Source organism: Equus quagga, chromosome 10, assembly GCF_021613505.1.
Source record: "Equus quagga isolate Etosha38 chromosome 10, UCLA_HA_Equagga_1.0, whole genome shotgun sequence".
Classification (NCBI taxonomy): Eukaryota; Metazoa; Chordata; class Mammalia; order Perissodactyla; family Equidae; genus Equus; species Equus quagga.
The window spans coordinates 108,594,407-108,621,463 of NC_060276.1; the positions used below are offsets into that span (position 1 = coordinate 108,594,407).

Sequence of the window (27,057 nt, forward strand, 5' to 3'; positions counted from 1 at the left end):
GACTGAATGAAGTCGCCAAGGTGGTGAGAATGAATAGAGAAGTCCAAGAACCAAGGCCTGAGGTCCACCCATGTTCAGAGGTCAAAGAGATGAGCATCCAGCAAAGGTGACTAAGAAAGAGCAACCAGTGAGGTACGGAACAAAACTCAGGAGAGGATGGTATCCTAAAGCCAGGAGGGGAAAGGGCTTCCAACAGGAGGAGAAGACTTGGAGAGAGCGCCTACAGACAAATCTTTCTAAGAGTTCTGCTCTAAGGAGAGCAGAGAAATGGAAGTAGCTAGAGGTGGAAATGCAATTCAGAGATTTTTTTTTTAATAATGAGAGAAATTACAGCATGTTGGTACGCTGATCAGAACAATCTAATGGAGGAGTTAAATAACGATGTAGTTGAAAGAGGGGAGAATTGCTGGGGTGATTTCCTTGAGTAGGAGAGAGCAAGTAGAGGGCAGGTTTTTGAGAGGGATGCAGACCATTCATCTAGGGCAGGATTTCTCAGCCATGACACTACTGACATGTGGAACCAGGTCATTTTTTGTCGGGGGGGCTGTCCTGTGCATTGCAGGATCTTTCACTGCATCCTTGGTCTCTACCCACTGGATGCCCATAGCACACCAACCCCTCGCCCCCGAGTCATGACAACCAAAAGTGTCTGAAGACATTGCCAAATAGCCCACAAGATTTTGCTCCCCCTCCCCCCAGGGGGTATTCTGAGTTGTCATGACTTGGGGAGGGGTGCTATGGGTATCTAGTAAGTAGAGGCCAGGGATGCTCTGAAACATTCTATAACACATAGGGCAGCTGCCCATGACAAAGAGTTTCCCAGTCCGAAATGTCAACAGGGCTGTGGTCAAGAAGCCCTGATCTGGAGGAAGAGCCCCGGCCTAGATCTATGAGGGCACACATGCAGGTGGGTGGGCAGGTGTGGCGGGTTCTTGTGGACGTTCTCTTCTGATTGCTTCCATTTTGTCACTGAAATAAGGAAGCAAGTTCATCAGCTGTAAGTGAGGTTGGGGAAGGAGGTACAGGAAGCTTAGGGAGAGAAGATATGAAACTGCCCTTTAGGAGAGATGGAGAATGAATGGACAGGGAAGGGGACACATTCTGGGCCACGTTAAGGGTTCACTTGAGGTAAGTAGTCAAGAAGTGAATGTGAAACCAGTTGGCCTGGATGTGTCTTCTTCTTGGGGCCATATTCAGGGACCGAGTAGGGAGAAAGCTGGATTTAACAGATTGTGCTTTTGCCAATAAATACAAGCAACAAAGGGGCAAACAAGTGATAAAAATGACCACAGAACTTGAGTGGGCAAGAAGACAGAGGGATGTAAGCGAGTATGAAAAGGTAGGCGGGCAGAAAGCAACAAATATCCATTCCAATAGGCTAGTTTCAAATGTTTTGAACATGAAGAGCTACAAAAGGGGGAAAATAAGGTGAGCTCTCTCATACTAAGGTAATGACTCACTTTTCTTAGTAAATACTTGAGTATTCACGGAAAGACAGAGCACAATGATTTCTAAATGAAATGAAGTGAAATGAGCTTCCTAAGTCAGCTTGGTGTTTGGGGCTGTGGTTTCTTTGGTTGCGTTACTCTCCCCCATGAAGCCTAACACTGAGGAAGCCACACTCAACATGTGAGAAATCAGAGGACTCAAAAAGTTTGAAGTGACTTCTGCGTTTAACTATTAGTTCGTTTATGTATTTGTCTTTTAGTTGTTGAGCTGCTTATGGGCATACCTGGGGTTGACAGGCCTCACCAATCTGACTGAAGAGACTGAAGTGCCAGCCACAACTGTGGCCATCTGAGGCACTATCCATGACGCTGGTGGTTTCAAGGTGAAAGTCATCAACAGTTGCTGCCAGCAGGCTCTTGGTTCCCACTTTTGAGGATTTCATTTAAAAATTACAGAAGGTAAAAAATAAAAGGTATCCATCTCCTCCCTGGCTTGCATACGAAATATCACCAGAGACCAATGGCACTCTTACGGCCACAACATGTAGCCTTTAGGAACACGGGCCTCCCGAAATCGCTCAGCTATCAGGAGACTGTGGATGAGCCCAGCCTGGCCACTCACCTGTGGAATGGTCGCAGGCAAGGCATTCAAACTCTTCAGCTTCAACTTCTTCAGCTGAAAAATGGAGATAGTAATACTTACCACGGCTTCCTCAGAGGAATGTATGTGAAAGTGCTTTGTAAACCATGTTGCACTTTACTAATAACAGAGATTCTGACTACCCCTTAAGGGCAGCAGGAGAGTGGAAGAAGAGTCTCCCTCCTTGTCAGAATGGAGAAATGCAACAAGAGTTGTCCACTAAAGGCAGAAACCTGTGTTGCGCGCATCAGAGATGCCCCAGCTTCTTTTCTACATGGAGTGTACGTGTGGGAACTCGGCCAAAGCTTGCAGTTGGTGAACCCACCCTTATACCAAGGGAGACACTGCTGGAGGGAGAGCAAAGCACTCTCTAGAGACAAACCAAAACACAACTGGTGAGTGCAAGTCCAGGCCCAATTCCTGGCAGCCCTCTTTTGAACTGACAGGGGTTTGGGAACAGGTGAGATATATGTATTACTGGGCATCCCGGCAGTCATTAGAACTCATTGACTAGCAGAAACATGGAGCTTTCATGAATTCATCCTCCGGTTAGTGGCTGTCCACTCATGGTCATCTCATGGCTCATAATCTAAGCATCAAGTGCTCAAGAGGCCTCTGGAAATGTATCAACAAAAAGGCATTCTGGAGGCCCCATGATGAATATTACAGGGAGCTAACCAGGACTAGGAAATCTGGTACTAGAGAACCCAAGCACTAGCTGCAGGCCTGCCTCTAACTATTTCTGTGGAAGAACTTACATGGCAGATAACTGTCTCCATTTTCCCACCAGGAAAGCAGGGATAACATTTAGACCCAGAGGACAAAGTGGGGGTGTCTAGTCCAATCCTCACACATTTCACAAAGGAGGACACTGAGGCTTGGGAGGAGAACTGACTAGTTCAAGAGTCCATAGCTGGTGAGTGGCCAAGACAGGATTAGAATCCAGATCGTGCCCCTCAGATTAGAGCACCTCTCACCCACCTGTTTCTTCCAAGGGCTTTCCCAGGAAGACAGGAGTTGGCTGAAGGGGTTGCTTTCATAGAATCAAGCGTCATGTATCCACCAAGACGTCAGGGAGAAGGCCAGCCACAGCCTCCAGCCATGTCCAACTCAGCACTTAAAGATGACCCCCAAATGGTTTTAAGCGGGTTTTCAAGCTTGAGGATGGCGAGCAATCCGAGGATGGCGACGAAGATCCATCCAGAAGCACTGGGGAGGGCAAAGAGCAGACAAGGTGAACCAAGAAGCGGGACCATACGGGAGCCCTTTGTCCTGGAGGGTCCCAGCACCTTATGGGGATCACAGTCCTGGAAGCCCCGCGGCAGGTTCGCCGGCCTCGCACAGGGTGCGCTGGATCTAATGCTCTGCTGTCACCGTCGTGGAATTCGTAATGACTTATGAACAAGGGACCTGGCATTTTCACGTTGCACTGGGCCCCTCAAATCTTGCGGGCAGTCCTGCTTCATACCCTCTCCCCAGCCACAAAGTGGTGGCCTGTCTACACCGCCGCGCCAATCCCACCCAGCCCCAGACAAAGCAGAGCGAACAAAAGCCAGGGAAGTTTTCGCCCCTCTCCGCGTGGAAGACTGTGGTGGAAAGGGCCAGAGGCGCATTAGGAGCCGACATCCTCGGGCCAGAGGCCGACCGAGGAGCGGCCTTTTCCAACGCTGCAAAATAAATGCCCCCCAGCACACCCCCGAACCCCGCCCTGCCCGAAGCTTGGCTCCCAGTGGGGCTCCCGTCCGCCCCGCTCCGGACTCGAGGTCTCCAACGTGCCCGAAGCGACTCGGGGTGTCCGTGGGGAACACGGGAAAGCGCGGGTCCCTCCCAAGCTGAGGGAAGCTGCCAGAAGGGGCCTTGGCCCGAGCATGGTCCGTTTGCGCCCGCCGGGCCGGCCTCGCCGACGCCCCGGCTGAGGGCAAGTTTGGGGACAGGAAACGAACGCGACGGCTCTCCCGGCCAGAAGGGTAAGCCTGGCCCTGGCCTCGCGGGTCGCAGTGGCGACGACCCCGGCGGACAAGGAGGGCGAAGCGCGCGCAGAGAGAAGCCGCAGCCCTTCACCTGGCCGGGAGCACTGATCTCGCGGGAGGGGCGAGGCCGCGGCGGGGGCGGGGCCGCGGCGGAGGCGCTCTTTCTGATGTCATACTATGAATAAACTAATGAGGGGGCTGGCTGGCGGGAAGGTTCCATAGTGTAGTGGTTATCACGTCTGCTTTACACGCAGAAGGTCCTGGGTTCGAGCCCCAGTGGAACCATAGCTAGGGAGCTGCTTTTTGATTTTTAATAACCATTCACTGCTTGGGTAGAAAGACGGAATGCAAAGACGAGGTGGTTCTCTTTCTCCTTATACTTTATTTATTTATTTTTCTATTTTGGGGCATGTTTTTATCACAAGCATAATGACAGATACCCTCTCCCATCCCCGCCGCCATCGCCCGACCTGAGAAACAGCACAGGTGGGGGCCCGGCCGGGTCGTAGTTCTGAGGACGCCCCCGCTCCGCCCGGGCCCTTCCCCCGCTTCTCCTCCGGTGCTCTGCGGCGGCCTCGGAGAATAGGGCGCTCGTGGGAGGCAAGAACCCCCTGCGCTGCCCCCCAAAGCCTCCTGCTGAAATATGCCAAATAGAGCAACTCTTTGACCGCAGTTGAATTATTAAACGTTTATTATCATCATCATCATCATCATTATTAAAGGTTTTTCACTAAATTCTAAAATGCAGAGCAGGGGGAAAAAATAGTCCTTTTCCTTTTAATAGAGCAGCGGAGTTTGCTGAGTAGACCTTCGTGTGTTCAATGCAGACACCATACACAGTATAGAATAAATGTCAGTCTTGTAGATACCCAATAAACGCAGACTGAACGACTGAACGTTATCCTAGTTCCTTTTTGTTTCTCTTCACTAGTTCATTACAGTTTCGTTTGGGGGGGTTATTATTATCTTTTTAACATTGGCCTGTTTCATCTTTGACAAGAGGAACGAAGGAAAGGTGTCTGGGACCCCGGGGGCTGAGGTGGGATAGTGGTGGCCAAGAACTAAAAAGGGAGGGGAAACTATTTTTCTCTGCATTTTTCCATATAGTTTTGCTCATACAGTGTGGACAATTGCATCCTTTTCTAATTCAAGTATAACACGTGATTGCTACTGTTATTACAATCACTTCATTAACTTGATTCTTTTTTTTACCATCTTAACCATTATTAAGTGTGTGGTTCAGTAATGTTAAGTACATTCACATTGTTGTGAAAAAGATCTCCAGAACTTTTTCATCTTGCAAAACTGAAACTCTATACTCATTAAACAACTGCTCTTTCCCCCATCAACTTTATTATTAATGGCTGTACAATAATAATAGCTAATTATGTCAAGCACTGTTATAAGTATTATATATATATATCATCCTATTTAAGCCTCAGGCTAACTCTGTGAAGTAGGCATTATTATCACCATCTTACAGATGAGAAAGTTGAGGCACAGAGACTTTAAGTAACTTGCCCAAGATCACTTAACAAGTGTTTGAGCTGGGATTTGCCCCCAGTCTGGCTTGGGAATCTCTGCTCTTAACCCCACCTGCTGCACTGAACCCCCTAACCTTGACCATGTAGATTGTTCCCCAGGTTTTGTTATTATAAATAACACAGCAATGCACATCTTTGTGTGTAACTGTCCCCCTCTCCCAAATTCAGTATTTTCCTGAGTGAATAGTATGAAAATGATGCCAAGGTGCTTTCTGAGAGGGGAATCCATGTCATTTTCATAGAATTCAAGAATGTTAGTGCTTGTTTGGCAGGAAATTGCTCAAGGTCACCCCCTAGAAGATGATGGCGGTGAAAGGATTAAGACCTGGGTCTTCTGCTTCTAGTTTCTATTTCCTTCCACTGTTCCCCTTCCACTTAAAGACAGAGTAAAACCAATATCTTCCTTTGCTAAATGGACCTGAGTTGACATTAGATTTTTCTCTGAGACTTCCGTGTTGGGGTAAGTAACTATGTGGGTTAACTTGGTGGGGCTCAGCGAAAGCCCTAAGAACTAAATGGAATAAGATGCTTAATGAGGCCAGTGCTCAAGTTAAGCTCCTGCTCCTGGAGAAGCTCTCCACTTCGAGAAGGTAGAGCTGCTGCCAAGGACAAGGGGAGAATGCCACGCAAAATAGAAGGCTTCTTGTTTTTACTTCTCTTTGGCTATGAAGGTATGTGCTATCCAACCATTAGCACTCATTAAATACTTAATAATACACTTGAATTAATAATATAGCTGATTAAGAGAAATACAACCTGAATAATTAAAATATTATTAATTAGCAAGGCATGTTAATTAAGTAATATGGATTGTTAATGAACAACAGTTGTCTTGATATGGATGCGGTCCTTTTTGTCTCGCCGCTGGCTGTCTCGTTTTGTGAAGAGACTTCTAAAGTTCAAAGGATGCTTAAAATAGGACAGAAAGAAGGGTCTCAGAAAGTGTAGCTATAATTTGCAACAATTAATAAGAAAGTGTGGCGCGTTCTTGAATATTTTTAGAAGTCAAGGTTAGAGTGATTGTAGAATTTAATCTTCCAAACCAGGATGCTATTGAGAGTGGAAGAAGATGCTATTAATAATTCTGCTGGGACAACAGGTGTAAACCAGGACTGTCCCAGGCAAATTGGGACGTGAGGTCACCCTAGTTTAAATATGGATTAACATAACAGGCCAAGTACCACTGGACTTTAATAGAAAGCATAATCCAACCGAGAGTCAAGAACTCCCAAAGACTCAATATACGCAATCATTTTTAAATTTCTGAATATCCTGGCAGGAGTGATATGCTTAAAGGAGTGAGGCGAAATTAAACGCAAATCTCTAAAACATTATCCAATTCTCTTTCAATCTTTGAAATAGTACTTTCATGCCTCTCTCAGCTCTCAAGGACCTGTCAGCTCAGAATTCCTTTTTAGGATCATTCTGGACATTAGAAATTGGTCGAATGTCTTCTTTGTGCGCCTTGTGTTTTTATGTGCATGACAGGAGATGAGGAGGGCAGGAAGAGGAGGCCTCGCCACTCTGCAAATGACCTGGTAGACAGACACGACGAAACCCACACAAATAGAATCAGAATCCCTGGTTTACTTCACTCTCCTTTCTACCCTCTCCTTATATTTTATTGGTAGAGTACTCGCTTTCATGATTCCCCAGTCTCCTGACCTTTGTTATTTAGTCACATTTCCCAGTATTTGGAAAGACTTGTAAAAATATAATCCCAAGGTCATTTTGCAAACCCAAATATGTTTCTAAGTGTGAGTCATTTAGCCCAATTGTCTCTTTTTTTTCCCCCTTTACAATTAAGAGTCAGCAACTCATCCCAGAAACTCTTAATACTTTAAGATGCTTTTGGATTGACTCCACCTGTACGTTGGGTGAAGGTTCATCTGGGAATGCACAAATCATCATAATTAAACACTACCTATGTTTTATAACTGAGGCAGGCTTCTGTTTATCGTACGTTGTACTTTTGGATTCAATGCCAATGATGATTTTGAAAACATCCATCTTATTAAATTATGTTGGTTCATTACTTGGTCATGGTTATTATATAAAAACAAACCAAAGAATCGCCAAACTTCATCTTACAGGTGAGGGTGTCCTCTCTGCAGGTGTGCCAACCATCAGGGATAGCAGATTTTTTTTTTAAGCAGCTTTATTGAGATGTAATTTACATACCATTAAATTCACCCATTTAAAGTGTGCAATTCAATGGTTTTTAGTATATTTGCAGATTTGTGCAGCACACAATCTAATTTTAGAACATTTTCATCACCCCAAAAAGAAACCTGCACACATTCCACACTCGCTCCCCATTTCCCCCTCCCCCCAAACACTGATCTACTTTCTGTCTCCAGAGATTTGTCTGTTCTGGACATTTCATTTCAGTGGAATCATACAACTTATGGTCTTTTGTCTTTCACTAGGCATATGTTTGTGAGGTTCATTTGGGTTGAAGCATGTCCGGAAGACAGATTTACCCAGGAATATGCCTGTCGCCTAAAATAGTAACACTTTCACACCAGAAGCAATTTCCTTCTTTCTTCTTCGAGAGGGTTGGTACTGCAGCCTGCCGTTTTTCTCCTGTGGCTTATTCTTGTTTCTCAAGTAGATTGGAAGCTGGTTACAGTTTTTATCATTCATAATTTTATGCTTTTCTCCTCAGCTTTATCTGTTTCCATGGGAAGGAAAGCTCTGTATTTAGTGACAGCCAATCAAAAAGACTAAAATAGTCTTTCCTATGTGTGTCTAATGGGCACTTTCCTCTTGGGCTTGCAAGGTACATTTCGAGAAACAGCATGCCTTGAATTTTCTTGCTGTGGTAATGAGGGTTTCCCCATGGCATGGCCCTTTGAGCAAAAGGGCAGAATGCTCCCATATTGCATGTATCTAAGACTGGTGAGTGGCAGACTTCCCAGATGCTCTAGCGGAAACCCATACCGTGGAGGAATCGCGAAAACCCATCCGAGAAAAATAGGCAACCACGTCATCTAAATCTTTTCCTTTCTCCTTTAAAGGCTGACCTGTTTTCTTTTGCTCATTTCAACTACATTATTTCCTGGTATTATACGATGTTGCTGTCAAACATGCTTTTATTCCCCAGCTTTTTGGTGATTCATTTTGGGGGCTACAGCAGCCACGTTGCTGCTCCCTTGGTGACAGCTTTTCCTGTAAAATGCTTGTTGTTCCTTCCCTCTCTGCTTATTTGCATGAGGTTCTGGTGTCTCAGAATGCCAGGCTGTCTGCAGACGAAGGCTTTCTGGGGAGGGGAGCCTGGGAGGGAAAAAAATGCCAGAATTCTGCCCATTTGACTGAGCACAGGCAGTGGCTCTGAAACCAGGCCTTCCTCTTAGGTCTCTTCCTCTCCACTGGTAGACAGTGACGAACCTCCTCGCCCTTTCCTTTTTGCCTGATGCTTTGCTTCTGCAGAACATGGAGCCGCTCCAGGGCCCACCCGTAGACCGGGTAACAAAAAAGGCCCTGAAGTCCGGGGCAATTCAAGGGGCCCCATTTGAACTCTGGGTTTGCTCAGCTGCAGCCGCATAGACCCTCTTCAGTGACAGACACACCTCTGGGCCAAATTGATTTGGTTATTAAGGCCATGCTGTCAGTGACTGACACGCCTCGCCCTTGGTCCCCGGCAAAAGAGGGTCTTGGCACAATTGATGTTTGCCCAACTGGCAGAGCCTTTCTGCATGTCAGCGCTCCCCAGCTTCTCTTGAGATGGGATGGAGCTGAGTGCCTCCTAGAATAACAACCCCCAAATCAGCTAGATGCCAACCGCTCATCTACTTTGCAGTTTTTGGGGAGCAGCTGCGGGACTGAGGCTCTGGTTTCATGTACGAATTAACTGCAAGGAGCACAGGGCACCACCCAGGCTATCTGAGATTTCCCTTGAGCTCCAGAAGCTTCCAGCCAGCTGCCCACTCAAGGTCAACACTTGGGTGTCCCCAAAGGCCTCTCAAACAGAATAGTTAAATCCCTTCCCCTCAAATCCCTGCTCCCCCTGGAACCTTCTCCTCCCCCAGCAAATGGTAGCTCTCTCCACCCAGTTACTTGGGCCTCAAACCTCTCTTTCTTTCACACCCATGTCATCTGTCAGCAAATCCTGTTGGCACCACCTTCCAAACAGTCAGAATCCAGCCACTTCTCATCACCTCCACTGCCACCATGCTGGGCCAAGCTGCCGTCATCTCTCCTCTGGATGATGGCACTTGCCTGACTAGGCTCCTTGCTTCCAGCTTTGCCCCGGCAGTCTGGTCTACACTCAGCAGCCAGAGGGAGCCTTGTAAATCACAGGCAGTCTTGTCTCTCCTCCCTTTGACCCTCCCCAATGTCTTACTCAGGGTAAATGCCAAAGTCCTTGGGTGCCCACAAGGCCCTGCACAGACTGCCTCCCTTAATGCTCCCCGCTTCATCTCCTAAAACTCTCCTTTATTCCCTGGCTCCAGCCCCAGGGCCCCTCGCTCTTCCTAGAACACGCAGGCCAGGTGGAACTTGGACTGTGGCAAGGGGACCCACCAAAAGGTTTGGAGCAAGAAAGTGACACAATCAGATTTGCATTCTGTTCCATTGGCAGCACAGGGGATGGATGAGGCGAGGTCTCCCTTTAGCGGGGAGAGTAACCAGGAGAGAGGGTAAGGCGTAAAACAGGAAGTGGTAATGGGGGTGCAGAGGGAAAAAGGCCCCTGGTAGACACTGGATGTGGGGGTTTAGGAAAAAGAGGCGACTAAGACGAGTCCCCGGTCTCTGGATGGGGTGGTAGATGAATGGCAGAGCCATTCAGTAGGATGAGAAATAGAGAAAGGAGAAGCACCTGAGGAAGGATGTAATGGGTTCTGTTTTTTAAAAAAAGTTTATATTGAAGAATAACGTACACACATTTATTTAAGTATAATGTACACACAGAAAAGTAGAGGTAGGTAGGTGTACAGCTCAATGAATTTTCACTCTGAACACACCCACATAACCAGCCCTTGGACCAAATAACAGAACGTTACCAGGCCCCCAGACACCCTCTCTGGGCTTCCTCTCTACCACTCCCTGTCCCTAGTGCGACCAAGACCCTAAAATCTAATAGCATAGATAACTTTTGCCTGGTTTTGTGCATTTTAAATGGCTTCATATGGTGTGTCCACTTTAGCATGTGACTTTTCACTCAACCTTGTTCGTGAGACGCAGCCACGTTGAGGCGTGGAGCTGGAGAGCCTTCATTTTCATTGCAGTATGGGGTTCCACCATGTGAACTTACCACGTGGATCCGTTTGCAAAGGATTCCCAGACCCAATTCCGATGTGTGTGCGTGGAGGCTCCCCACTCCAACAAGCGGTTCCCTCATGCCAGCAGAGTGTCTGAGAATTCAACTCAATTCTGACTCTACCTACCTGGAGATAGAATCAGATTCCACAGGGAAAGTGCTCAGTCCCACCAGACCGCCCTGCACGTCAGATGCCAGTCACGAGCCCAGCTTCCTACCTGTGCTTCTGATCCATGGGCCATAGATCAGAGGTTACCAAGACCCCCTCCTTGGGTTCAATTAATTTGCTAGAATGGCTCACAGAACTGAAGAAAACCCATTTACTCACTGGATTACCGATTTAGTACAAAGGACATTAAAGGATATGAATCAATAACCAGAGGAAGAGATACGTAGGGCAAGGTCTCGAAAAAAGGAGCTTCTGTCCTCATGGAGCTTGGGGCCCAGCACGGTGGCACGTGGAAGCGTTCTGGTTCCCCAGCGTGGAAGCTCTCCAAAAAAGGCCCATGAGCTGTCATTTCGGGTTCTTATGGAGGCTTCACTACATAGTCATGACTGACTAAGTCATTGGCAATTGATTCAACCTCCAGCCCCACCCCACCCCCCTTGGAAATCAGGGGGTGGGGACTGAAAGTTCCAATCCTCTGATCACACAGCTGTCTCCACTGGCAACCAGCCCCCACCCTTGGGTGCTTTTCAAAAGTCACCTCATTAACGTAACAAGAGATACGGTTTGTGACTCTCATGCTTAGGAAATTCCAAGGGTTTTGGGAGCTGTGAACCAGGAACTGTGGATGAAGACCAAATATATATGAGAAATATATTTTGGTCATCTGAATGACCAAATATATGTTTCTTATAAATTTCTTATAAATCACAATATCATACTGTTCTACTCTTGATGGGCATATGAGTGTTTCCAGTTTGGGGTTGTTACAAACACTGCTGCTGTGAATAATCTAGTACATGTTTTTGTTTGTCAGAGAACATATGTATGCACTTCTGGTGGGTAAATTCTTAGGAGTGGAATTGCTGGGTCATAGGAAACGTATATGTCCAGCCTTAACATAAATGTCCAAACAGTTTTTCAAAGAGGTTAGACCAACCTATACCCCTACCTTCAACATATGAGAGTTCAGGTTGCTCATGACCTTGCCAACACTTGGTTGGGTACAGTTTCAGATAGTAAGAGACACTTACGGGGAGATATCCAGGAAGCCATTCAATGCAGGTGTCGGAATCTTGGATTTAGCAACATTTATGGGGGTGGGAGGAAGAGGAAGCAGAGCTCTCAAGAGAGATTGAGGATTATTCAGAGTGGTGGGAGAGGAAACAAGTGAGCAGTGTGATGGGGAAGATGAGAGGGACTGACACCACCCAATGTTGCCGAGTGAAGACCTAAGGGCAGGGTTGGGAAGAGCCCGTTGGATGTGAAATTAAGAAGTCATTGGTAACTTCCTTTGCCAGAACAGGGCTTGGCCTCCTATCAAGATGGCGCTCGCTCCCTAACCTTCACCGCTACCTGAGGGGGTCAATTCTACCCATAGCATGTGGACCAAGGAGTCTCCAGGAATGAACAGCCAGTGGACAGGGGCCCAGGAGAGAGAGGAGTTTGGTGACCATGGGTGAGGGATGACCCTGAATCTGCGCAGGCTAAAAGATAATGCCCCCGGGACTCCCACTGCAAGTTATGCATGACCCGACAGAGTACTCACCACGTGCATTGTCCAGGGGTCCATCTTCTCTTGGATCCTCAAGCCCCTGGTGGGCAAAGATCGAGGCTTCCATTTCAGAAGGCCCAGGCCCTAGTGCAGTGCCACACTCACAGTAGACGTGCAAAAGTGGTTTGTGGAATGGGTAAATATGTATTATTTAAACGAAGGCACAATTTTTAAAAGATAGCTTTATAATTGTGATGAAAAAGGTGAGACCATTCCTTTACTTTCTAAAACAAATCTGAAAGTTTTTGTGGGCAGCAGATTCAATTTTTAGATAGGAAAGTGGTTAAGGAAGGACTTTCATTTCTTACTGTCGACACTCAGGTTTTGTTTGAGATATTTATAATAGTTGTGTGTTGCTTTTATAATCAGAAAAGAAATGAAAGTATTTGTTTTGTTGAAAATGGGAAATGGAGCTTTGGTGCCATGTCTAATGGAAACTTCTGCGAAAGTGGCAATGTCCTGTATCTGCACCATCCAGTACAGTAGCCGCTAGCCACATGTGACCAGTAAGTGCTTGAAATGTGGCTGGTGTGACTGAGGAATTGAATTTTTAATTTTATTAATTTCAATTTTTAATTTTAATTTTTAATTTTAAGAATTTTAATTAATTTAAATTCAAACAGCCACACAGGACTAGTGGCTGTCACATTAGGCAGTGCAGCTTTAAACCATCAGTTTTTGTTAATATATACAAATTCTTTTCCTATTAAAGTAGGCATAATTTATTCATAATTTCATAATTTATTATTCATATTTCTATAAAGATAGCTTTATGTTAAATTTTGCACACTTTTCAATTTTCCTACATCATTTATACGATATTTATGCTTTCATTGTAGTTTGATATTTTCTGTACATTCTAGGCAAACCTAAAAAAGATTTTCTAAACAAAGTCCTAATCCTAAGTAACGTATATACGTCACAGTGGGGGAGACACTAGGAATGATGATAGTTAACAAGTAAAGGGAAAAACTCGCAATGTTAATGTCAAGTGGAAAAGAAACGTAAACATTGTTTAGATAGTTGGTTCTCATATATGTTTTAAAAAATACACATAGAAAAAAGACGGGAAAGATTTACACTAAGATGTTAACAGCGTTGCCTTTGGTGGTAAAAAAAAAAAAACAGGTTTTTTTTTCTCTTTGCTGCATTAATATATTTTCCAAAATTCTATAATGAACAATAATAATAACGATCCTTGTCTTTCTGTTTAATTTCACTGTCCCTAGTTTCTCGACATCTGTGGATGTTTTTCCTGGCAGATATTTACCAGTTTGACTTCTTCCAGAAGGGGCTTTGTTAACTTATATGTGACTATTTTCATTTTGCTTTTCCATGTAATGTATCATTTTGTTGAATTTCTCTTTCTTTTTTTAACTTGATTTTTCCTCTCTTGTCCTTCTGCTCAGCCACACTGGGATTATCGTCTACTGAGGTACGTTACAGTAGGAAGGCTGGAATTTATGTGGATCCCGTTTTTGAAGATTTTCCTAACCAAAAATGATGTATAGGATTATCACTTTTTAAAAAAATGTATTTTTTTTCTGGTGGTGGCAATAGTATGTTTTATCTGGGCAAGCTCCAAGATTGGTGTTTCAATGAGAGAATACAAGTAAACCAGGTCTTAAATCAGACGGCGTAATCTCGAATCCAGTACCTTATAAAATTGGATCCCCAGAAGGGACTTCCGGGGGATGTGAGGAGCCTGACCTTGGATTTGGCCTCCCCAAGCCCCCGAAGATAACTATAATGGGGTGAACATTGCCCTCTACACGGTGTGTCTGTGAGATTACTAGCTGGTTACTCACAGTGGCACACTCAAAGCTGAGTGGCAACTGTGCGTGTTAAGGCTGGATGAATAATTCGATTGTGCTATAGTAGTGTGAAAGCAGCCATAGACTGTAGGCAATGAATGAGCAAGGCTTTTCCTGAGGTGCGGACCGCAGGTGCCTTTGACCATGACTTTTCTGATGCTCCTGCCCCTCTGGCTTCTCACAGGATGAGGGCGAGGACCCCTGGTACCACAAAGCGTGCAAGTGCGATTGCCAAGGAGGCACCAACACCCTGTGGTCTGTGGGTGCCACCTCCTTAGACTGCATACCGGGTGAGTGTCCCCTCTCCTTGGGACACCAGATCCTTGGGGTATCCTTGGGAACACCCTGTCTCTTCTCCTTTCAACCAAGCTGAATTAAACCCCCGAATACCATGCTCTGGGTTTTCTCCAGTTGGCCTTTGAGCTTCAAATCTCACAATGGCCACTGCTCCAACCAACTCCACTGATGTCATTGCTCAGAACAGCTTCCTGGATCTCTACTTGGCCTTGGTGAGATGATAAGATGGGACATAATTTTCAGTAAAAGAGATTAATAGAATTTAGTGAAAATAAATTAATGGTCGGTGGCAGGGAGTTTTGAGAAGAGCATAGGCCTTCGAGCCAGAAAGACCAGAGTTGGAAGGCTGGCTACCTCATCTCTTATCTAGGACTCCCACTTCGGTCTTTTTCTGTCAAATGGAGGTAAGAGTACTGGGCCTGGGTATTTATTGCTCACCAGACAACCAAGCATTTCCCCACATTCCAGCCTCCTTGCCATTAGCTGGTGCCACATGAGCAGTTCCAGCCAAAGTGAGCCTGTCGCTTCTGAAATGAGGCACTTAGGACTGGTACTCAACTCTATGGCTCACCCTTTCCCTGCTTGAGAGAGTGGCTTGTCCTTCAGCCTGGGTGCCTGGGAGGGTAAGTGGAGCAGAACTCCCTGCAGACCCATCATGGACAAGTGACCTGAGTGAAAAATAAACCTTTGTTGTGTTAAGCTTCTGAAATTTCCAGGACAATTTGTTCCGCAGCATAACAGCCTTTCCTGACTAATATGAATGTCTTCCTCTAAGGTGGGGCCTGCAACTTTGTCTGTAGAGGACCAGACTGTAAGTAAATATTTGTGGCTCTGTGAGCCATATGGTCTCAACTCCTCAATTCTGCCATTGTAGTGGGAAAGCAGCCACAGACAATGTGTAAATGCATGAGTATGGCTGTGTTCCAATAAAACTTTGTTTACAAAACCAGGCGGTGAGCCACATTTAGCCCAAGGGCCACAGTTTGCCGGCCCCTGCTCTGGGGAGCTGGTATGAGGAATGAATCTGATGAGGCATTAAAGTACCTTGTGTTGTACCTGGCAAACTGGAGCATTTACTCAAGGTCAGCTTCTTTTCCTCCTGCCTCCTGAGAACTCACACTCTGACTTCCAGAGGCTTGGGGCGGCCCTGCAAGTATTTGCAACGCTCAGTCCTTTCCACAGCTCTGAGCCTCTCTTGCATGAAAGTGTCCCTGCCACCCATCTCTAGGCTTATGATGGTGCCACCAGACAACATGACTCACTTTCCATAATCGCTCTAATAGCTCCATGAGAGACAGGTTTGTGTGTATGTGTGTGAGCCTCTCTGCATATTTCATTAAATTTGCATTAAAATAGCGAATTGTGGGGAGGGGAGGGGGGTCTGGAAAGGCTTTTGCTGCCTTCGTTTTCCTAGTTACTAAAAGGGTAAGAAGTTGTTTCTGAACTCAGTCTTCTGGAAGGGAACAGTGGGATCCCAGGAGTGAGGAAAACAGTCAGGGCTGTTTAGTTCGGTGGGCTTCTCCTATGGGATGTCCCACTGTGCTCCATGGCAGGAGCTCCCGCAGCCATTATATGTTGGTGTGATCTGCCCAGTCAACAGTGAAGCACCCTCCTTAATAATCCATTTAGAATTCAATTCCACCCTCTTTCATCATGTGCCTGTTATGTGCCAGGCACTGATGGGGAGACAAAAATGAAGGCATTACCTCCCCCCTGGAGGAGTTGACCATTTAGTGGAAACAAATGTTCTCTTCGCTAGAGGCATGAGACCTACTGGAATTCTATTCCAAGGAAGTGCTTTCTAAGAAGAAATTGAAAAGAGATTATTTATGTGGCTTCATTGGCCCAATCAACTGTGACGCTGAGGAGGGCCGTCTGTTTGAGAAATGTGAGAGTGACCCTGGTCCCCCAAGCTTTCTCCTCTATGCAGTTGCCGTGAACTTGACGTTCTGAAATCAGAAATTCTTTTAGCATAAGTGTTCTCCTCTCCTCACTGGTTTTTTTTGTTTGTGTTTTTAAACAACACAGGTATTTCCAGGAAGGAAAAAAATACCACCTTGGTGTTAGATGGTTGATTCATTGGTGTTAATTGGTTTTTTCATAAAAGAAATGATTCAGGGCAGGACCAGCCACAATCTTTCAGAAGTCACTTGTCCATCAGTGCCTCAGATCCTCATCGGAATGTCAAGGACAAGTGTTGGTCTCTCTGGAACCTAAGATTCACTTCTTCCAGCAGAGTTCAGTTTAGGGAAGAAGAGCCTAGAAAGCACAGAAGGAAAGGAGGGTCATTCAGAGGTGCCAGGAGGCGCTCCCAGGTGCACACTGGCAGGTACTGCCCGGAGGCCCCACCCGCAGAGCAGAAGGTGACCGGCTAGGTGCATTACGGCCTCCTAATCTTCAGCTTAACGCTATTAAAAATACTAAAAGGTCTGTCTTTTCTGTGGTTGAGCCCTGACTGTCTCAGCTCTCTGAGGGGGGACCTAGGGGAGGGAAGGCATCAAAGTATAAGAAATCCAACGACTCGATGCTTTACTATATTATTCTAGATTTCATATCTCCGTATTATATTCAAGTTTATACTCCTTCGATAAATATTGTTCTGTATTCTATACATTGTCATATATAATCAAGTCTAATACAAGTGCATAGTAGTATTCATGTATCTCTTGTCAAGAATGCCGCTGACCTCTCCTTGTGCTCCTTGAGGCTGACATTCTTTATAAGCATGTCTGGCCCTCATGCCTACAAATCGAGAAATCATCTACTGAATCAGAAAGGCTGACATGTTGAGGATACGCAGCCTGGACCACCAGCACGTTGGGCATATGCCTTTATGCATCTACTCATCCAATCAGAAGAGCCACTTGTGCCACAGAAGATGCAAGTTTTTCCTTAAAATGAATGTAGAAACATTCTTCCTCCATTTAAAATGTTACTTAATAGCTACAGTAACACACTTCCATGGGGCCGAAACCCCGGGAAGGGCATATTCTGTGCATGTCTAGTGGGGTCCCTTAGTTCCTTCAGCAACATTGTTCGCGTTGCATAATACTAGCTGATGCTCAGTTGTCAGTCTATTTTTGATTAGGCCAGTGGGAATTCTCTGGCCTGGCCAATGTCTGCTTCCTCCCTGAGCCCTCCGCTTCGTGTTTCTGCCATTTTCTCTGCTTATCCCCAGTGACCATCCAAGATGGGCTGGCAATGTTGGTTTATCCTGCCATCCAGTCAGTAACTGCTGAGTGCCCAGCACGTGCGGGCACGCTCTCCTCAGAGGATAGAATGGTGAGCGAGGCAGAGCTAGGGAGCCGACAATGAAATACGCACGAGGAGGAGGGATGAGGGGCAGGGATAGGGCCCTTACCCCGCTCGGGCTGGGCAGCGGAAGCAGGCAGAGATCTGCAGCACGAGCAGAGTTGGCCAGGTGAAGGGGGAGGAGGCGGGACAGGGGTGTCACAGGCAGAGGGAACAGCCTCAAGGGAGGGCCTCCAGGCCTGCTAGAAGACCTGAAGGGAGCTCAGCGAGGATCATGGAAGGAGGAGGAGAGAGGGAAAGGAGTCAGGAAAAATAATAGTAACATAACCGGAGGTCAGTTTACTCCACAGCACACACAGCACGAGAAATGTCATGTTTTCTAATTGTTCCAAGTTCAAATAACTCCAGTTGTAGTCCCCCTTTGTCATGGCCTGTGAGGAGTCTGAAGACAGGATTGTTGAAGGTTTTCCGTTCTCCTTTGGACTACATGCCCACCTCCCCCCTGCCCCTGGCCCCAGGCTTGCGACGGCCTCCTAGGGTCAGGGCTGGGCTCAGGCTGGGCAGCAGGCTCGCTGCCCGACCCACTGCCCCACTCGAAGGTGGACGCCTTGCTGGCGGCTCTTCTCCCTCTGAACCCAGCTCAACTTGGGCACCTTCCCAAGTTTCCTGAGGGTGCCCAGAGCTCAGGTCTCCCAGGCCCCTTCTGTGGTCCAGCCCCCTCAGAGGAACTATGTCCCCTCGGAGCTCAGGCCCCTACCACAAGTTCCCCCCACACACAACGGTCAAAGCCCAGGGTCTCCAGCTACCTCCTCCTCTGGGATAAGCAGCTAATTCCTGTTGAGGCCTAGACCTTCCAAATCCATAAGCCTGAGAGAGGCAGTCAATAGGCTTCTCCTTTCTCAAATATCACGCCCATGCGGATACACACACACACACACACACACACACGGCATATTCCTTCTTGGGGCAAGGAGAGCCCAAACCTATGGAAACACGAAGCTGGCCTCCTTCCCAGGGAGCTGTAAGGGGAATAAAGGGACGGGTCACAGGGGCGTAGCCGGGTGTTACATTCCTTCCCTGGTGGTCTTCACCAGAAGAACAGACACACAAAACTCAGGAAGTCATCAATATATTCTCACAAATTCACCCAATGACACCAACATTAGCTGCTGGTTTTTGGCCAGGTGCTACAAATTGTACACTCTACAAATACTATTTTGTGTAATCCCATGGCAACCTTATGGAGGGCAGTACTACTGTCGTGCCCATTTCAGAGATGAGGAAACTTGAGACCCACAGAGGTTAGCAACTTGCCTAAGTTCATGCAGAAGGAAAGTTGGATCTGATCCCAGGTCGCATTAGCTCTAAGCAGGCGTTCATAACCCTGGCTGCCCATTACAATCACCTGCAGCTTTACCCCATGCCCAGGCCCTGCCCCAGACCAGTGCCATCAGAATCTCTGGGGGTCTGGCCCGAACATGAGCACTTCTGTAGTTCCCCCGGATGATTCCAGGGGGCAGCCCAGGCTCGGAGTCCCTGCTTTGTGCCCTGGGCCAAACCACCAGGTTTCTGGGTTAGTAGCTGGGTAGCTGGAGGCACCAATGCCTGACACGGGAGCGCTGGTCAGCGACGGGCTTGGGCTTGGCCGCTGAAGGGCTCAGTTGTGGACATATGGGGCATGAAGCCTCTTTGGGTCACCCAGATGGAAATGTTCACCTGGAAAATATTCAGGGAGCAGCGAGATGAAGCTTGGAGCCTGGGAGTCATGCATCGGCTCCCAGACACCGGCTGAAGCCATGGGGACGGTGAGGTCATCGCCTCCCCTGGAGAGTGTGGGCAGGATCCATGTCTGAACAAGCCCTCACAGGCCTCCAAGGCCATTGCCAGTGGCCGGGTCCCTGCAGCCTACGGCCCACTGTTAACTATTAGATGGACTACTTGGGAAGAAATGGCAAAGGAGACGTGAAGGGAAATCAGAGAAAGGGCGAAATGCCAAGAATAAAGCGATCAGAGAGGGGATGACAGCTTTTCCCTTTCCTCTGTCCCCTCCCTCAGAGCTGGTGGCCCTGGAGCAAGAAAAGGGAATTTCAGGAGGGAGGGCCTTAGAGACACCTGCAGTTAGAATTTAAGTGACAACCAAGGGCCTAACTGAAACCCAGCTTTCTGCCTCTGGGGCCTCGTCCCTCCTTCCAGGAGCACGGGCTTGTCTTCCAGGTCGGAGGAGAGTTGACAAGGTGGAGGAGCCCCCAAGGCCATGGGCACCAGGCCCCCTGAATCCGCCAGCCAACAGATGCCTTCCCTGGCAGGGCAAGGTTTCCAAAATGCGCTTTGAAAGAGTGCCTGTTAAAAATGCAGCTGCTCTGGGGGGAGTCCTGGATACTGCATTCTCTACAAGCCTCCCTGAAGATTCGGCCGCACAAGCTGTGATGGAGCGGCCCATAAATGCTCCTGTTCTCTCTCTCAGGAACCCACAGGATTTGAACAGGCCCCCAAAGCCTCAGGGACTCGATAAGCTGCAAATGCTGTCCCCTTGCCCCCAGTCCTGCTGAACCGCAGCGCCTGGTGGGAGTGGACCTACTGCTTTGGTGCATTGGGCAGAAAGGCAGTTACGCGCCCTGGCCAGAGGCCTGAAGCTGTCCTTCTGTCTTTAGCCTCTGGGGACAGGGCATGACTGTCCCTACAGGCATTCTGGAGCCTCAAAATGGCATTCAAGCTTTTGCATGTTTCATCCAGCTTTACTGACTTTCAAAAATTATCCTCCCGAAAGCCCTCAGCACACGTTTTACTGTTGAAGGTGATGAGGCTCCAGCAAATATGTTCAGCTCTTCAATCTGAACTCAAATTTACACATGGGAAAAAGTAATCTGATTTACCTTACTTGAAGTTTATAACTCACAACCAGAAAACTAGGAGAATATTTTCAGAAGTTTATCATTTGTTTTCTATAGAACTTCAGCTAGAAACTAGGTTGGTTATAAACAAGAGAACTCCTGAATAGTGGTTTATTGAATTAGGAGTTTTGTTTTGACTCACATGGTACAAAGACTAGGGGTAGGGAGTTGCTTAAGCATATCGGGGCTGAGGTTTCTGCAGTTCTCTTGGCCTTACCCCTACGGCACAAGATGGCTACTGTTGCAGCAGCCATCAGGCCTTTGTTCTAGGCAACAGGAAAAAACAATAAGCAAGCAAAACCTGATCAGAAATCCCCAGCAGACATCCTGTTATATCTACTGGTCAGAAATTGTGTCCTGTGGTCACTTCTAACTGCAAGGGAGGCTGGGAAAGATTATTTTTTCAGCTGGCCACATTGTTGCCCCCAACAAAATTCAGGTTCTTTAGTCAAAAAGAAGGGGACAATGGATACTGGGTGAGCAATTGGCAGTCTCTGGCCAGGTAACCCAATGCTAAATATGAGAAGAAATACGTAGGAAGCAGCAGACAATTAGCACAGAAGAACTAACTTGGCTATTCTTATTTGGAAAAAGCTCTTCCTTTCAACCGTTCCTCATTCAACAGACATTCAGGCACAGTTCACCTTTTTTTTTTTTTTTCATTAGACTAGTGAGAAAACTGCAATTTTCAAGTGGGAATTCAGTCTTAATATATAATTACCTTTCTTGCTGCTCACCCTTCTTTTGCTCCTATAATTGGCATCATGTGCTGCCTGAGGAAAATTAGGGACCCTGATGTCATCATGCGGGACGGCTAAACCTGTGTTAACGAGGCAAATAAAGAGTATGGCATTTAAGTATGATATTTCACTACGAACCTCTTCATTTTCAGGTCTCTAAGTTGGTGGAGGCGGCGAAGTATTCTCCCCCCCGCCCCGCCATGAGGTTGCCATAGAACCACTTGGCTCTGCTTTTACGAATGTCATGTCTCTATGACAATCCCTTCACTCCATCCTCACTCTCTTCTGGCAAGAGCAGTGACTGGGTGGAAACCCCAGCCCAGCCCGTTGTGAACCACGCTGACAAGTAAAAAGTTTTCCACCTTCCGAAGCGCAAATGAGGTGGTTTGAGTGGTCATTTCAGCCAGGCCGTATTTGTGGAGCACTGCCACGCCATACGAGGGTTCTAAAGCGCACTGGTTTTCCTTCCCCAGAATGCCCATACCATAAGCCCCTGGGTTTCGAGTCAGGAGAGGTGACCCCAGAGCAGATCACCTGCTCCAACCCGGAGCAGTACGTGGGCTGGTACTCCTCGTGGACCGCCAACAAGGCCCGGCTCAACAGTCAAGGCTTTGGGTAAGCAGGGAAGGGGGCTCACATGGGATTTTGTTCCATGTGACTTGAAAAAGTAGGTCTCCGTAGTAAGTGAATGACAAAGAATGCATTTATTTATTCAACAAATATTGAGTGCCTCCCACGTGCCGAGGACTGTGGCTAGAGCAGTGAACAGAGTGGATTGAGGGCTCGGCCTTCGAAAAGCACCCAGTTTCGCCGGGGAGATGGACTCTGAGCACACAATCACACAACTGATCATTGGGTAAGTGTGACGAGTGCTCTGGAGGAGACAAAGAAGGGAGAAGACCTGGCCCTTTGGAGCATCAGGGAAGGCTTTCTAAGGAAAAGATATTTAACCTGCGACCTGCCCTTGGCCAGGTGAGGGGAGGAGAGGCACAAGGTACAGCAGGTGCAAAGGTCCTGAGTTGGGAAGATCCCTCCGAGGCATGGATGGGGGCCATAAAGAAGGCCAGCAAGGTTAGAGTACAGGTGACACAAGGCTGGAGGGGTAGGCAGAAGTCAGATTGTGCAGGCCCTTATATGTCATGGTAAGGATTGTGGTCCTTATTTTAGGGATAATGGGAGGACCCTGAATGTGCCTTAATTAGAACACATGTTGGTGCTGCTGTAACTAACAAAGAGCCCCACAGTACAGAGACCTAAACAACGGCGGGCTGTAGTTCTTGCTCATTTACAAGTTTCATTAGGGAATCTGGGGGGTGCTAATGGCGGTAATGGAGCTGGATGGTATCAGGGGCCCAGACTTTGTTCTGTCATCCGTAACATGAAGCTTCCATCTCCGGGCCCAAGATGCCTGCTCTAGCTTCCACTATACACCTAGATGCTAGTCAGTAGGGAGAAGAGAAGAGCAGAGTACACCCACTTTCCTTTAAGGATACAAACATAATCCTATTGGCCACTTCTGCCCACATCCCATTGATCAGAACTTGGTCCAATGGCCCCACCTAGCTGCAAGGGAGACTGGGAAATGTGATCTTAGCTGGATGGCCATTTGCCCAGAGGAAACTCAGGGGCTCTATTACTAAAGAAAGACGGGAAGAACATATTGGGAGACAATTAGCAGACTCTACCAGAGAAAGAGTTGAAGTTGGGGACTATCACAATCAGATTGGTGTTTTAAGAAAAATCTTCTGGCTCCCGTGGGGAGAGCTGTTGGGGGGAGCAAGAATAATCCAGGGAGACCAGTTAAGTAAGCTACACAGCTGTCTAGGCGAGAATTAAGGGTGACGTGGGCCAGAGTGGTGGCAGTGAAATGGAGAGAAGCAAATGACTTTGAGAAACATTTGGAGATGGAGCCAATAGATGGATCGGATATTTGAGGTGACAGAGAGGAAGGGGCCAAGGATGGCTCTCAGGTCGCTGGCATGAACCCCTGGGAGGATGGGGGTGTCATCCAGAGAGATGAATACTGGAAGGAGGGGTTGGAGTGGGATAAATCAGGGTCACTTTTGGAGAAGTTTCATTTGAGATCTGTAAGGCATCCAGGAGAAGTTGTCTAGCCAGCAATGGGTTCACGGGATTCGGACTTTAGGAAACGTCTGGGATGGAAGTAAGAAGTCAAGGGCCACCCAAGGAGCAAGTCCAGAATTAGAAGAGAAGGCAGCCAAGGACTGAGTCCCAAGAAGCTAATAAATACACAATAAAATAAAATTTAAAAAAAACAACAAAGGGGAAAGTATAGGTTTCTACCATTTTTGAGGGATATAGCTAAAAAACAAATCAGTTCCTTCAATGGTTGGTTTGCGTTACAATTGTCAAGAGCCCTTCCAGCCACTCGCTTCAGTGTTCTGCACATGGTAGACACTCCCTGAAAGCCACGGATGACAGCACCTGAGGGAGACGCAGATAGGTATGAAGAGAGTAAATTAAAGCGAAAAAAAAGACATGGAGAAAGAAACATCAGGGGAGCCCAAGAAAAGGGAAGGGGGCTGGCGGGTACAGTAATCATGCATTCTCGTGTTTTAAAGGAAGACATGCTCAACCACACCCCAAAGGTGATTTCAGCTACACTCAAAGGCATTTCTTTGACAAATTAGTTGAATCTGGCAATTTTTCCTTGGGTGGGGGAGATGCAGGGAGAGAGAGAGAATGATCTAAGTGTCACAGAGGCTGGTCACTTCTCGGAGACAAGCCTCTGGGTGCTTAGGGGATTGCAGCTCAGCCTGCCAGAGCTTTGTGGCGGCTCTTTGGGCACTGGTGTCCCCTCAAGAGACAGTGCCCCCTGGCTTTTCGGAGATGCTCACGGGGAAAGGCTCCCAGTGAGTCGCTGCATCCCCCGCAGGTGCGCCTGGCTCTCCAAATTCCAGGACAGCAGCCAGTGGTTACAGATAGACCTGAAGGAGGTCAAGGTGATTTCAGGGATCCTCACCCAGGGGCGCTGTGACATCGACGAGTGGATGACCAAGTACAGCGTGCAGTACAGGACTGATGAGAGCCTGAACTGGATTTACTATAAGGACCAGACCGGAAATAACCGGGTAAGTTGGGCTTCCCTCAAACCACTGTCAGCTCACACTCTCTGGGACCCCCCTGAGGGCCCTGTCCCTGTGCTCCTGTCGCCGCCCTCTGTCAGAGCACTGACCCCAAGGCACGGTGAGCCATCTGTCCTTCTTTCTCACAACACCCGCTGCCCTCTAACAACAACGCATGTGTCTTTTCTTGTTGTATCCCTGGTGCCTAGCATGGTTGGTTTGCCAAAGAGTTTTGCTCATGTTTCGCCACTCTTGTTGCGAAAGAAATCTTTGAATTCTCCTATCAGCGTATAGTTGCTTGAATGATCAAAACTGGTTATGGGGACTATTCCAAACTCACTGGATGGCTGAACACTTTGCTGCCTGGGTCTGCTTTGATCCATTAGTGATGCGGGCAGGTTCTCATCCATTTATGCAGCTCTGGCCGCTCCTCCTATTGATGGAGACCGACTGCTGGCAAGCTTTGGATGACCCCGCAAGTCAGCCACGACACCATGTAAGTGGTTAACACAACTCCAGCAGTGCAGACACGGAGGCACTTACCCCTTGGAGCAATTTTATATCTTACTCATTTCTGAGGGCCGAGCCCCAAGTCTCGTTCATCATAGACTGAACACAGTAGGCTCTTATACATACATATATATATATATAAATAGATCTAATCAATATTATCTATATAATGTATATTTGCAATGAATTAAAAACTCACTAGCTGTTTGGAAATGTTAACTGTCCTTTTACCTGAGAGTGAGGACTTCCCTGGCCAATTGGGACATTTAATCAGGTGAGGTAGACATGTGGGGCTGAAAATCAGAAGGCTTTGTACTCTCTGATGACAATTTGTACAGCAAGACATTCACAGGTTGAGATTTCAAGGAGTTTGAACACAATAGGAAAAACTGTCTTGATACTTGGACATTTTATTTCATTTTTGTTCTTATTAGTTGACTTTTCAAAAAGATGTGAGAATTCTTTTTCAAGCCCTGTGTTTCTGAAGGCCTTGACCGTTCTTTGCAAAAGAGGCACTCTGCTCGGAGGAGCCTGGAGAAGCTTGTTCCATCCACCCTCGTCACCTGGTTCCTGCCTTGACTAAGTTCAAGGGCAAACAGTTTAGAGAAGGGAGTGCGGGCAGTTGCTACCGGGAAGAAAGGCAAGATCATGGCAGCCGAGGTCCTTCTTGTTTTGTCAATGGTTAAAGCCAATGTGACACCCAGATTTTTTCAGATTATCCCAGAAGGAAATGAAATGTTCCAATGTCATCAGGCAGAGCACTATGACTCTGGAAAGAGGGCAAAGAATGCTTTCTTTGGAAATATAGCCAAAAATCCACTGTACCTTTTTGTTACATCCTGAAAAACACGAAGCAAACCCTTTTTCTCTCTATTCTGGGCACCGCCCACCCCCATCCAGAATCTTCCCGCTAGTTTTTATGTCTTTTTCTTTTTCTAAAATATTTTTCCAAGTCTAAAACGTACTTGCCATTTGTATCAACGTAGAGAGACACACTTAAGTTTCGGCTCACCACTTCAGGGCCAACTCATGAATTTTTACTTGAATCTCACTTTGGATACCTTTGGAACACGGGAACATTCCTCTTTGTGTGAGGTCGTCCTTTTCAAAATTTGTCAAAATGCAAAGGATTAAAACACAACATTGGTGATAAGAGGCATTTTTTTTTTTTTTTATCAGCGCCGTCCAATAGAGCTTTCTGCAATGACGGAAATGTTAATATCTGCACTGTCCAATATGGCAGCCACTGATCACATGAAGCTGTTGAGCTTGGCTAGTGTGACTGAGGAACGGAATTGTTGCCTAATTTTACTTCATTTAAATTTAAATAGTCACACATGGCTAGTGGCTACCATACTGGATGGCACTGTTCTAGATGTCCCCATATAGTGACTTGGAGATGCCCTGAGCCTGTAGGTCACTCACTTGAGCTAACCATCACTCGAGGTCAGGTTTTAGGGTGGGAGGGATCCACAAATTCTCTGCACTTAAATCACTTTCTGAGGTTTTCCAGGCAGAAGTTGAAGCCAGCTCCAGACAGGAATCATTCTTCCTTTTCTCTCTCCTGATGTGACAGTGACAGGATTTTCTCCCTCTCTTTAGGTCTTCTATGGAAACTCAGACCGAACCTCCACAGTCCAGAACCTGCTGCGGCCCCCAATTATTTCCCGCTTCATCCGGCTGATCCCACTGGGCTGGCACGTCCGCATCGCCATCCGGATGGAGCTGCTGGAGTGTGTCAGCAAGTGTCCCTGACGCCTCCTGCCTCAGCCTCGGCCCTCGGGGGGAGGGCGCAGAGGGCCTGGGGGACCCTGATGCCGCACTGTGACAAACAAGGCCGTATTTTACAAGCTGCTCTCGGTTTTTTTTTGTCTCCATGATGCT

General features: G+C 47.1%; 2 protein-coding genes and 1 non-coding gene across 6 annotated transcripts in view; 2 read left to right on the top strand and 1 right to left on the bottom strand.

Moving 5' to 3' along the window:
* PPEF1 (protein phosphatase with EF-hand domain 1) overlaps positions 1 to 4,129 on the bottom strand; it is a 121,738-nt gene extending 117,609 nt beyond the window's left edge. For 3 of the 4 annotated variants that reach the window (XM_046672689.1, XM_046672690.1, XM_046672688.1), the window contains exons 1-2: positions 3,070 to 4,129; positions 2,071 to 2,124 (exon numbers count right to left, since the gene is read on the bottom strand). The gene's annotated coding sequence lies outside the window, so the exon portion shown is untranslated. The remainder of the gene's footprint in view (positions 1 to 2,070; positions 2,125 to 3,069) is intronic. The other variant, XM_046672691.1, reaches the window with a different exon arrangement.
* A 141-nt stretch (positions 4,130 to 4,270) lies between these two features.
* Positions 4,271 to 4,343, top strand: TRNAV-UAC (transfer RNA valine (anticodon UAC)). Its single transcript has one exon. It is a non-coding gene; the product is annotated as a tRNA-Val (tRNA).
* Positions 4,344 to 6,221: 1,878 nt separating this feature from the next.
* RS1 (retinoschisin 1) lies at positions 6,222 to 26,928 on the top strand. Its single transcript, XM_046672899.1, has 6 exons — positions 6,222 to 6,273; positions 13,993 to 14,018; positions 14,582 to 14,687; positions 22,051 to 22,192; positions 24,474 to 24,669; positions 26,776 to 26,928. Exons 1-6 carry the CDS (start codon positions 6,222 to 6,224, stop codon positions 26,926 to 26,928), a joined length of 675 nt encoding a protein of 224 aa, XP_046528855.1.
* Positions 26,929 to 27,057: the final 129 nt, after the last annotated feature.